This window comes from Castor canadensis, chromosome 14 (assembly GCF_047511655.1).
Source record: "Castor canadensis chromosome 14, mCasCan1.hap1v2, whole genome shotgun sequence".
Taxonomy (NCBI): Eukaryota; Metazoa; Chordata; class Mammalia; order Rodentia; family Castoridae; genus Castor; species Castor canadensis.
This window is the reverse complement of record NC_133399.1, coordinates 105,843,146-105,856,451: the sequence shown is the minus strand read 5'-3', so window position 1 is coordinate 105,856,451 and position 13,306 is coordinate 105,843,146. Positions and strand designations below refer to the sequence as shown.

Here is a 13,306-nt window from a genome sequence, read left to right as displayed (position 1 = left end):
CGTGCACACCTCCCCGCTTTATTGTTCTTTTCTTTTGGTGGTAGTGGGGCTTGAACTCAGGGCCTCACACTTGCTAAGCAGGCACTTTACCACTTGAGCCATTCTGCCAGCCCACAATTTTATTCTTTTATGTGAGTTCACAAATGCTTTTTGTCTTAGCAATGTGAAACCAGTTCCTTTTCTCCATTCTTGATAATTTTCAGAAGTAAATAAAACTCACTTGGCCTAGATCTTACCACTGTTTTAAATTTCCACTTTGGGAAAAAACCCAGTGTTTTATTTTTGGTAGGACTGGAATTTGAACTCAGGTCTTCACACTTGCAAAGCAGATGCTCTACCTCATAAGCCACACCTCCAGTCCATTCTGCTCTGGTTATTTTGGAGATGGGGGTCTTTGGAACTATTTGCAGGGACTGGCCTCGAACCTCTATCCTCCCAATCTCAGCCTCCCAAGTAGCTAGGATTACAGGTGTGAGCCGCTGGTGTTCAGCTGTCCCAGGTGTTTGGACATGAAATTAATTCAAACTTGGACTTCCTTGTGTAATATGTGTATGAATGTATTATATATTTCACAAAACAGGAAAGTACAGGAAGAAAAAAATGTAAATACATATCCATGTTTACCATATTGAATGATAAAATGGCAAAAGCAGATTAGGGGATGTTTAGACAAAAATACACAGTTAAGTCTATGTGTGTGCATGTGTATATACATAAATGCCGTGCTGATGGGGCTTCGTGGGAACAGAAGGCGTAATTATTTGTCAGATCCGTGACTTGGACTGATGTTTGCTTTACTCTGGGAATTCTTTGCTATTTTCACGACTGCAATGAACATACATTTGAACCACCATTTAAAGTAATAATGCTGAGGTTTTCTCTCATATGTGGAATATAGACCCCAACTCAAATACAAGCTATTATGAAAAATAGGTTACAAAAGGGGAGGTGACATGAGAGAGAGAGAGAGGGTAAAAGGAAGTTAAGAAGGTGAATGTGGTTGATGTGCTTTCTATACAAGAATGAAATTTTTAAGCCTATTGAAATCACCAGAAGAAGGGGCCTAAGGTAGAAAGGAGGAAAATAGAGGGATGAACCAATTTGGGTTATAATGCATGTATACATGGAAATGTCACAGTGAAACCCCATTTTCTTTTTACAAAATCAGAGAACTGGAAGGCAGAACAGGTCCTGTCTGGTGGGTTGGTACCAGTGGGAAAGGGGAGGATGTGGGGAAAGGGTGTTGGAGGGTGAATATGCTGGTAATATTCTGTACATATATAAGTAAATGGAGAAATGAGACCTGCTGAAAGTGTTCCAGGAATGGGGAGGGGGGGAATCAAGGAGAACGATGGAGGGAGTGAATTCAGCTATCACATATTTGATATATTGTAAGAACTTTTGTAAATGTCCCAATGTACCCCTAGCACAATAAAAATAAATAAATAAATAAATAAATATGCCAGCTGTGGGTGAGGCTCAAGTGCTAGAGTGCCTGTCTAGCAAGTGTGAGGGCCTGAGTTCAAACCTCAGGTCCACCAAAATAAATGGGGAGGGGGAATAACTGTGCCAAAAGATATTTCCCAACGTTAGCGGTTCTCTCTGTGTCACATGAGATAATTTAATAAAGTAGAGTGCTTGAGCCATGTGAGTCTCAATTCGCTGAATATCCTTCACTTTCATAAGTGCAAGATGGTCAACTAAATATCCATAGTGATTTTCCAAAATCTGTGCTCACTGTACGCTTCAATGGTGGGGAAAACACTAAGTAGTGTTGTTGAAAAACACGGTATGAGACACTCAAAAGTTATTAGGAAGAAGACGACCTACCTTTCTCTTGTCACAAACAGTGCCCTCTTTTACCCACATCTTCTCCTTGTCCCTGTCATTTTGGTCGTATTCCAGGGAAATGCAGATTTTCCCACTTATGTTGGCGTAGATAGTAGTGGCAGATGTTTTAGTAATTAAACTGTCACTTTTATATGTACATATCAATTTTCCACACTTCCAATCACTGTAATTTACCCATAAATGAAAATGATTAATTTTAATACAGCAATATCTGAACACCATTTCTATAGCAAATAGATTTAGATAAAATATTTGGGTTGACAAAAAGTCGCATGTAATTCATTTTGAAACAAACAAAAAAACCCAAAACAAAAACCAAGGGCTTTGCCTGAATTGCTAATGATAACTGAACAATTTTCCTAATTGTTTCCTGCCTCCCTGTGAGCCTGATTATGTGTGTGTGAGATTCCTTCAGTCTCTTTTGATCCACAACACAGACAAATCCAAACCTAATTCTCTCTCTTAAAAATGAGTCCATTTGTCTAATTATCAGCGCTCTTGGGTTTTCTTTCCAGCTTGCCATTGTGGGTTTCAAGCTGACAACCTGCATTCTAGAAGCATTACACACCGCACACATTAAAATAAAACCTTACAGGACATCCTAGTGGTAGCACTGCAAGCCACAGAGAAAATCATGAAAGTAACCAGAAAAAACCCATGAGCTACAAGAGGACAATAATAAAACTGAGGATTGATGTTCCTGCAGAAAAGAACGAGCACCCAGAAGCTTGTGGAATGTCCAGGAGGGCTGGACAAGATATCCACCTCCCCACTCCTCACGCGGAGGAGGTCATTAAGGGCTGGCTGTTGGTGGCTCACATCTGTAATCCTAGCTACTCAGAAGGCAGCACCAAGGTTTGAACTCAGGTCCTCACGCTTGGTAGGCAGGTGCTCTTCCACTTGAGCCACTCCATCAGCCCTTTTTGCTTTAGTTATTTTTCAGATAGGGTCTCATGCTTTTTGCCTAGGTCTGCCTCAGACCTCAATCCTCCTACCTGTGCTTTCTGCATGGCTGGGATTCCAGGCATGCACCCCATACCTGGCTTGTTCTTGTTGAAATGAGATCTCACTAACTTTTTGCCCAGGCTGTCATCCAATTGCAATCCTCATGATTTCTGCCTCTCAAGTAGCTGGGATTACAGCTGTGAACCACAATGCCTGGCTTATTTTCTTCATTGAGCTAAAAGATGACTATCTGCTCAAAGCAGTAACAATAAAAATGTGTTGGGTGTTTATATCATCTATATAAATAAAACAGCAGAAATGTCACAAGGGACTGGGTGGAAGAATAGGGGCACTGACACAACACACCCAGGCTATACCTGAAGCATGGTAGTGTTATCTAAGGTGTACTATTACTGTTATTTGAGGAAAACAGACCTGAACACAACTGTATCAACAGTGTAGCTCATGGGAATATTCTAAACAACCAATTAAAAATCATGGATTTTAGAGTGGATACTGAGAACACGACCCACGCTTGGTTAGTTAACATCTGAAAATCAATGGATGTAATATACTATATATCAATCGATTAAAGGCAAAAATCATGAAGTCATGTTAATATATGGATCAAAAGCATTTGAGAGAAATGAAGCCACCATACAAGACTAGAAAATCCCAATGAACTGGGGCTGGAAGGGAAGTCTTTCAGATAAAGGGCAAAGAGTACCCACCACTGCCCTGCAATTACCAGTGAACTCCATAGTCACCAAGTGAGTGTTCCCCACGAAACTGGGAAGGAACAAGGGTGTCCTCTTTCTTCACTCACAATTCAACATTTTAATGGAGATTAAGAATCTCTAGAAAGAAGTTAAAGTCATACCAGAATACATAACCAAAAACTGAGGCTCAGATGACGGCATGACTCTAAGACATAAACGCTGAGAAGACACACACACACACACACACACACACAGAGTTCAGGAAGTTCACACTATAAAAGATCAAAGTGACTATAAAAATGCATCTTGTGTTTTCATTATAATTATCACAGAGCTGCAGTAAACAAAGTGAAAACAAGTTTAGAAAGCCATTGGTGTTCATGACAACCTCAAAAACAGAATATTTAGGTTTTGCACCTAAAGATTGCAAACCTGTAATCCCAGCACTCAGGAGTCTGAGGCAGGGCCATGGCAAGTTTGATGGCCAGTCTGGGCCACTTGCTGAGACCCTGTTTCAAAAAAAAAAATATTTAGGAAGCTATTCAACAAAAGAACTATGTCACTTAAACACGGAAAGCTAGTAAACTGGCTGAGAAAAAGAGTGAAATAAATTGAAAGGCATTCTAAATTTATCACTTGGAAAACAACACTGTTGAGATGGCTGCTCACTGACCCTCTTCCTATGTATATGGACATGGATGCAACTAGAACTGATGGAATCTGAAAAGGGCCTGTGAATTCACCAGTGCCAATGCCTTGTGTTTTCACGTAATCCTATAGATTATGCCAGCTCGTGGCAGATGTTACCGTTTGGAAACCAGCTGAATGACACAGGCAGGCTATCCGTATTTTCTCTGTTACTTCTCTTTTTTTTTTTGCAGCTGCAAACCTATAGTTCTTTAGAATAAAATATACAAAGGAATGGTAAGAAATCTAAACCTATGATCGAAACGTCACAAGAGCACGACCCTTGATAGTGTAGTGTTTTCAGGTGTTCAACATTAAAGTGAAATTCTTTAAAAAATCATGTGAATAGAAACTTTTTTTTCTCTCTTTTTGGTGGCACTGGGGTTTGAACTCAGGGCCTACTGCTTGCTAGGCAGGTACTCTACTGCTTGAGCCACTCCACCAGCCCACCAGGGGCCTGTGAAGAAGGAAGGGAAAGTATTAATGCTACTTCACACACAAGTAACTCAGCCCAAAGGGCAATGTTCTCTCAAAGACATGTGGCTTACACGCTGTAGGAGAGAACCTAGAAATGGAGACATTTTATCTAATTCCAGACAACAAAAACTCTTTGAATACATCAATCAAATTTAACTGTGAAAACTTTGGTAAGCATGAATTTAACGTCTGTTCCCCCTCTACTGATTTTAAACTTAAGAGTTCCAGGGTCAAAGTCACATTAATTAAAATATTTTTATGGCAGGACTACTGGGACGCACGCATTTAATCCTATGGATCAATGTGAGCGTTTGCTTTCAGTATATGCTATACCATAACTTTTTTTTGGCCTGCGCATTTTGTTTGTACTTTTAAATGCCAGCACATGGACACTGCAACTTCAGAAGATAGGACAAACCATCCTGCACCAACGGGGAACGGCTCCCCCCAGCCCAGTGACAGCCCAGGTGGTCTCAATAACTTCCTCACCTGGGCTGGAGATACAGCTCAGTGGTAGAATGCTTGCCTAGCATGCGTAAGGCCCAGGGTTCAAACTCAGCACTACAAAAGTAAATAAATACATAAGAAAAGTAACTTCGTCATCAATAGCACCTCAACCACCATGACAACCTAGATGTCTCAGAGCAATCGCCTATGGCCTGATGTTTTGGCTCACAATGGGAAGTGACCATGATCAAAGCCAACACCGATACGCAGGTCAAGGCGTGGAATTACCAGGAAGGCATTGAAATTGGCCAAAGCTACCGTGCACTCATGGTGCTCACCGCTGACCACATGCAATTTCACAGCCCATTATCAAGGTGGAACAAAGGCACTCTGTGACCATGAAAGATCAACACAAATACTCCCGCAGATCGCGTCTGGACACACACAGAGAAGACATGAATGTGCCTAACCCACACAATCACCAAACAACCCATGGCTCAGCCAACCTGAGTGTGGCTTCACTATCAATTACAGCCTTCGCTTTGCTTGCCTTTCTTCTTCATAGTTGGAGCTTAGTCAGACACGTAATCATACATAGAGTTACCCTCACTTCTTGAAAACATCCATTTTAGGGCAAAGATCCTCTTCCTGACACCCTCCAAAGGTCACCCAACACAAGTCCTCCTCCTCCATTAAGTCTCTGAGCTGCTGCGGTCAGAGGCTCACAGCTTGCTCTGAGGTGTGTCTGCAGCTCAGTGTGAGTCATGAATGCAGCGTGTTTAACTGCCCGTGTGTTCCTGGTGGTCTTTGGCCAGGAGGCATTGTGATAAGCTAGAATGTGCACACGATGTCACACTTACACATGCAATGCAGTGGAATGTCACTAGAAAGGGAAGAATTGCTCAAGAATTGAACCTTAAGATGGGAACTTCATGGAGGTATTTTGTAAGTGAGGCTTTTTAAATTTTAACTCATGAGAGCACATTCGTTTTTTTTTCTTGAATAATGAGAGAATAGAACCAGACAATAGGCCTAAGACCAATTAGGTGACGATAAATTTAGAGAGAATGCACGTGGCACCTGCATGCAAGGGTACAGGGGGATTCTTTATATCGTTTGTGCCAAGGTCACACAGCTAGGTGTTAAGATTTGAAAGAAGTCTGATCTTAATTACTATGCTTTACTTCCCAGATGGAAAAGGATCGTCCGTCCATTGTAAAATTAAGGAGACAGTATGCAAAATGAGAAATGATGAGTGATAGGTAATCAGTGTACCTTGGTATAAATAAAACTGTTGGTGGTAAAGTGTCAAAAGATAGTGTGGACATGTGAGAGACAGAAATCACAGTGTATTTCTGCACCTATGACACTGATTATCTGATTTAACATGGCATTGCTTCATGGTCAGGAGATATTTTGCTTGTGTACAAAATGAATTGACTGGGGCTATTTTTAAAGAGAAGGCAACATAGGTTAGATTTTGTTGAAGCATACTTAGGTGCACATTGTACGTATCCTGATTTGGTGATGCCACAGTTTCCAGATACATCTTTTTTAGAATTCAGTTCTTCATAACATTCATCAGTGCCAAAGTATGAGGCTAGAAAAAAAGTGTCCATAGTCACATTAAACAAGCAGTAATATAAATTAAAATAAACATGTTCAAAATTCTGGAATGTTTAAACTGTATTACACAAGATAAAATCATAATACACAACTGAAAATTAAAACTAGATTTAAAGAATATTAGATTTAAGATTGCAAAAAACCACTTCAGTGAAATACGTAAAAACTGAAAGGCCTCTGGGCTCTGGTGGTTCACGCCCGTAAGTCTAGCTACTTGGGAGGCTGAGATTGGGAAAATCACAGTTTGAGGCCAGCCTGTGCAGAGAGTTCCCAAAACCCCATCTCCAAATTAACCACAGCAAAATGGACAGGAGGTGTAGCTCATGCAGTGGAGCTCCTGCTTTGCAAGTGTGAAGGCCTGAGTTTAAACCCCAGTCCCACCAACAAAACAAAACTGAATGGACTCTCGTCTATTACCCACAGGCAGAGCCCAGCGTTATCTGTGGATGCAGATTAACTTGTAATTTTAGTAAACTTGTAAGCACATAAGAAAGGTATTTTTAACAGGTCAATAAACTGTTTTTGCATAAGCGTCTTTTCAATCAAACCACTGACCAATTATTTACTTTTGCCACCTTCAGTCTATGTTCCTAAGCTACTTAGTTTTAATTTCCATGTGACTCAAACTACTTAAAGAGCAGTTTATGTTTCATAACCTCTATCAGGTGTACCCTAGTTGGAGGCCAAAGCCAAAAGCCTTCATCAGGGATGTTTGATTATTGCCTTGCCATGCTGGAGACAAATGACACAACATGAGATCTCCAAAGCCACAAATCAAGGGTCCCGAGAGCTATAATAATCGCCACTGTGTGAACCGAGGGTCCCAACGCACAAGGCCTACTCAGGAGCTGTCACGCTAGCAGGTGCTGCCTGCTGCTGCTGCTCATTGCTGCTGAAGCTGAGGATTGCAACAGCTGCCAAGTGTGACGGTTAGGGCCTAGAGTGATGAGCCTCCAGCCCAAATGCTGAGAGCCATAAATCTTCAGCTTTCAATTCCTGGAATAAAAGGCCTCTAGCTCTTAGGGCCAGGAGCTGTAAGCATCTGTGCCTCTGTGTCTGCCGGTCCAGCCCTGAGCCCTGGGCCCTCAAGAGCTTGGGACTACCAACACCAAAAGAACTTCTTACCTACAAGCAACTTCCATCCATGTAGAGGAAAAAGACCCCAGCCTGCTGACTGGCAATCAAGTCAGTTTTTTTCTTGACTACTTTAAAGGTTAAAAGGTTAAATGTCACTTCACTCAGGTCCCTTGAAAGTTATTTTCTTTATTTTGGGTCTGTAGCATTGAAATAAAATGTTCCTTCTCAGTTTTTGAAATGTAGCACCTGTTTAAATACTTATTCTGCCCATTCTCTAATAGATATGTCTCTTGTCAATATACCCAACATATCTTTGATGAGGTTTTTAAATTTTAATTTTTTTTAGTGCTGGGGATTGAACCCAAAGGTTTCATCCATGCTAGGTAAGTTCTCTTCTGTGGAACTATCAACCCCCACCCCCCCATTTTATGCCCTTTTTACCCTTCCTTGCTTTCTGTATACCTCAGTGGACATAGTTTCTTCAGACCCGAATTGACTCTTCAGATATGTTATCCCAGTATGATTAAGCTGCTTTAAGAACTCACCAATCATGTTTTAATTTTATTTTAAAATTTTAGTTATTTCTTTTCACATTGACTGCTAAAATTGTATGTGTTTCCTGCACACCATGTGACATTTTGGTGTGCATCTACACTAGGAATTGACTAGATCTGGCTGAGTTCTTAATTTTAGTGCTAGAAAGTTGTATTTCTAAAATTCTCATGTAACACATTTCACAGCATCTTTTTGGATCATGCCCAACTTTTAATTTTTTTAATTTTTTTCTCTGTATTTATTGATGGTTTTCATGCCCTGGTCTTGTCATCCTTCCATTCTGATTTCCTGTGCATCCATTTCTTGTGTCCCTCACGTCTGCAGTTTCTGTTCTTTTAATATGCAGTGATTTGGGCATCAAGTAAAAATAATACAAATGGCTGGGTCATGCCTGGAATCCCAGCAATCAGAAGGCTGATGCAGGAGGATGGAGAGTTTGAGGCCAGATAGGCTACATGGTCTCAAAAAAAAATTTTGTTTTAAAGCTGGTGATATACCTCAAAACAGGCTCCATGTTGGCTTCCAGCCAGCACTTAGGACAGAAGCAGATGCAATCAGGAGGGATGCTAACTCAGAGCCTGACCACGTCAGACTTCATGACACAGTCTACTTCCAGGCCCTGCTTTTCCAAGGCTAAGTCTTTCGTGGATCCCCACTGCAATGTGGGGCATTTATTAGAATTCATTTTCCTTACCAAGAGCTGGACTTCTGTCTTTGTCTTCCCAGCTATGTAAGATTGCTGAAAGTTCTGCTCAGTTTGTCAACTACACAGCTTTGAATATGTAAGGTTTTTGTTACCTGCTTGTTCCCTCAGCAGTTACTTTCAAAGTAGCAACTGCATCAAGGAACAAGAATGAAATATTTGTCTGACTTCTTTGGGCTTTGCAACACTTTCAAATAAAATTTTAAATTATTTTGCCCAATTTTGATAGCCATTTCTAATTAGGAGCTTTTGTCCAAATCAAGCTAAGCATCCCTGCAGAAGTGGAAGCCCTGCCCTGGGCTCCCTTTTGCTCTGAGGCTTATCCATTTTTAAGTCATTTTTACTGAGATATTACTACACAGAGTATGATGGTTAATCACAGTTTTCAATTCATGGTAGACCATCATTAACCACCCAAAGATCTATTAAAAAAATTTCCTCCCTTCTTCCCATATCCATCGTCTTTTCTGCAGACTGTAAATCAAATAGTTACATATTTTGCAACATTTTCTTGCATGTATAGTTGTTCTAATGCTCACTTATGGTGTTGCTATAGAATATATATATAGACATGATCTCAATGCTATTTTTCTCTCATTCTTTAAGATCCTGGCAATGTTACTCAATATCGACCTAATTTGTTCATGACAGTTCTTTGGGTGATATTTACTATCATTCTCATTTGATTTGTATCATTTGGATTATGAGGAAGCTTAGCATCTACTTCTTTTCAGTACCCAGAAAAGTACATCTGTGAAAAATTGAAATATTAGAAAATACCTTCTCCAAACATGTCCACACATTGTAGCTCCCCACTTCTACACTCTCCATCCATACAGACCCACTGATTCTTTCCACACGGGTGCCCATCATGGATAAAGAAGTCTTCTTGACATGATTTGGATGAGCCGTTGCAGTACTCAGGGACATCACATTCCCCAGTGGAGGCCCTACATTCACGTCCTTTTTCCTTAAACTGATGGGGTGAAGTAAATTATACTGAATAACACGGAATGGGAACACATAAGCATTTCAAACAGTAACAATTTTCATTGTGTGGGTCATGAAGAAATTTTTTAAGAAAGGTCTTACATGACAATTTTCACAGCACGGTCCGTCAGCACAGTCATAGCCAGCTTTCAGGGTGCAGGTGCTACCTTCACAGCACTGTGCAGGGATAGCATTACACTCCTGAAAAGGAATTGAATGCTCTCAACTATCTTCAACTTTAATTTACATTGGATAGGCATTTTAACGGTGACAACATATTACAGAACACGAAGAGAGATGCTTACCTTCCATGTTGGCATGCACTTACTTATTTACCCAACAGATATTTATTGATTACCTACTAGAGCATGTGCTAGATCATGTGTTCTTTATATTTGTAGAGTAGGCTTGGCCACATGAATAGCATTCTCTGAAACTATAGGATCCATCATAGCTGAGACATTGAGGTCTCTGTCTCTTGTATACAAAGAAATGGTTAAATATGACATGAAAAATAAATAGGAGTGCTATGACTTAAACCTTTTCTGTAATGACTGGTTCTTACTTGGTTCTTCTTAATCCACTATATTTTAATGTCTCAATATTTTATGGGCTATTACAAGTTTACTTCACTTAAAAGTCTCTAAAGAAGGGCTAGAAAATGATATTGCTTTTGAATATGACTGAAACTTAATATTTATTCACATTGCACCCTATTTTATGATAAAATTCATCTATGCCCTGTGGATCTGCTTTAAAATTCTATTATTAGGGTTAATAAAAGTAATAGTAAGAAAAGGAGAAGCCTGGAAAGACAATGTATTTACACACACACACACACACTTTTTTAATTCCCAGGGATTTGAAATGGGGTAAATTGAAAAAAATTTCCAGTAAGTTGTGCAAAAATAAATCATGGATTTCAGTAGTCTTAATATGACTTATAGCAAGACACTCACTAGGGCACACTAAATTTTCAGTATTTTTCACAGTTATTCTGCCCAACAAATGTCACTGCTATTGCTATCTATATGGAATTTCGGAGGAGAAAGCCGCCACCATGGTTCAGGACTCAACTACATGACATTTAATAACATTTAAGATACACCACATTAAATTTTAGTGAAAATTTTCAAGATGCTTCCACTCAAACCAAACCAAGCAAAACCACAATGGTGATGGGGAGTATTGACTATTTACGTATCTAGAGACATAATTTCTATGTTGGGGAGGTCACCCAGGAGTGACCTCAGCCACTGCATAGGGGATACTGAACTCCATTCATGTCTTCCTGGTGTCTCTGGGGCCATATCACTTCCTGTGAATATCACAATAGTTCACTGTCTCCTTTCAATCTGTCTTTATTTTTTTTGGAGGGGGGCAGTCCTGGAATTTGAACTCAGGGCTTCATGCTTGCAAGGCAAGCACTCTGTCATTGGAGACACTCCACCAGCCTACAATTTGTCTCTATTTTAAAATCTCAGCCATTTCATTTTATATCTGCTTTATCTCTACTCTTTCCACCTCCTTCCAATCCCTCAACTTTGTTAAAGATCTCAGTAGCTTCGAAAAACTAGCATTGCTTTTTGTGTGTTTCAAATCTTTTTAAACTTAAATACAGTCCTGGATTAAAATATTAAAAAACCACAAATGTTCCTCCCATGCTTTCTAACTCTATAGTGATAGTTTACATCTATCTTTCTGAGTGGCAGAGGATTGTAGGTTAAAAAGAAATGGTAGGAAGACAGCAACCTGGACAACTCAGTTTTAGGATTAATGACTTTGAAAATTACTGCTTGAGAAATTAGAATGGTGATCATCAATGACTGTAGGAGGGTCCGGGGTACAAATGTTCACTTATGCAGGATGAAGAGGCTCTGGGAAGCTCACGTGTACAACGTGATTATAGTTATAGTACTTGAATCTGTCAATCACTTACATCCTAATTGTTCTTGCAGAGAAAAGAAACAGAAAGAGAAAGAGAGGGAGGGAGAGAAAGCAAGAAAGATAGAAAAAGAAAAAAGAAAACAAGAGAGAAAGAAAAAGAAGAAGGGAGGGAGGGAGAGGAGCAGGAGAGAAAGAGGGAGGGAGGAAAGGAGTGAGAGAGAATACTAGAAAGAGTTCAAGAGAGCAAGGAAAGAGAAAGAAGAGAGAGGGAGGGAAAAAGGGAGGGAGGGAAAGAAAGCAAGAAAGAAATAAAGAAAAAAGAGAAAGAGAGGGAGGAAGGATGGAGGGAAGGAAGAAGAGAGAGAAGAAAGAAAGAGGGAAGGAGAGAGGAAGAAAGAGAGGGAGAGAAAGAAAAAGAACAAGAAGGAAAAAGGGAGAGAAGGAGGGAGGAAGGAAGGAAGGAAGGAGGGAAAGAAAGAAAGGAAGGAAGGAAGGAAAGGAAGGAAGGAAGGAAGGAAGGAGGGAAAGGAAGAAAGGAAGGAAGGAAGGAGGAAAGAAAGCTAACTGTGAAGTTACCGACAAGTTAATTAGCTTGATTGTGGAGACTATTTTGCAAGGTATACATGTATCAAATCATCGACTTGTATGCCATAAATATACACAGTTATTAAGTTGTCAACCACGCTTCAAAAGAGCTAGAATAGAAACTAAAATTGCCTGTATGCAGAATGTACAGATGAGTGAATCCATGTAGCAACCCACAAGTTCACTTCTGAGTCTGTCTCCACGTCCCTTCCTAAAGGCCTTTCTAGAAAAATGAGAGTGATAACAGAGGGACAGTGACATACCACACTTAAATGTCCATATAATTTTTGACTCAATCCAGGCATGATCTTTTCCAAATTAGTACTGACCTCCGGCTTTCCACAGTCACAGACTTCTCTTCCTTCCACAATGCCGTTACCACACAACTCCACCTGCTGGTAAGATGACTGTAGGCGTGGCTCATTTTGAAGACATTGGGACTTTTTACTTGAAATAAACTGTGCAAAGTCACCCATGCTGCAGTTACTAAAGATCTTCAGACCACTGGAATGACTAAAAAGACACCAAACTTCAGACTGCAGAAGTTTCTATAAACTGCCTATCCTATCCATAGAATAAAGCTGTTTAATTAGCATTCCACAACACACCAAATGCTCAATTTTGCTAATATCAAACACTTTCATTACCTCTGCATGGGAAATTAATTGCGTAAGAGCATATATTAAATCTTTCAGCAGGAATAAGTTCCTAATCAATACAATTTTACTGGCTTTTTTTTAGTGGGGTCAGGGTTTTG

The 13,306-nt window shown here is 40.0% G+C and overlaps 1 protein-coding gene across 1 annotated transcript in view; it reads right to left on the bottom strand.

The window, feature by feature from the left end:
- The window catches only part of Adam2 (ADAM metallopeptidase domain 2), a 64,125-nt gene that overhangs the window by 12,291 nt on the left and 38,528 nt on the right, over positions 1–13,306 (bottom strand). The window contains exons 13-17 of the mRNA XM_074053328.1: positions 12,879–13,062; positions 10,180–10,278; positions 9,868–10,063; positions 6,621–6,726; positions 1,831–2,014 (exon numbers count right to left, since the gene is read on the bottom strand). Of these exons, the coding sequence (XP_073909429.1) occupies positions 1,831–2,014; positions 6,621–6,726; positions 9,868–10,063; positions 10,180–10,278; positions 12,879–13,062 (769 nt within the window). The remainder of the gene's footprint in view (positions 1–1,830; positions 2,015–6,620; positions 6,727–9,867; positions 10,064–10,179; positions 10,279–12,878; positions 13,063–13,306) is intronic.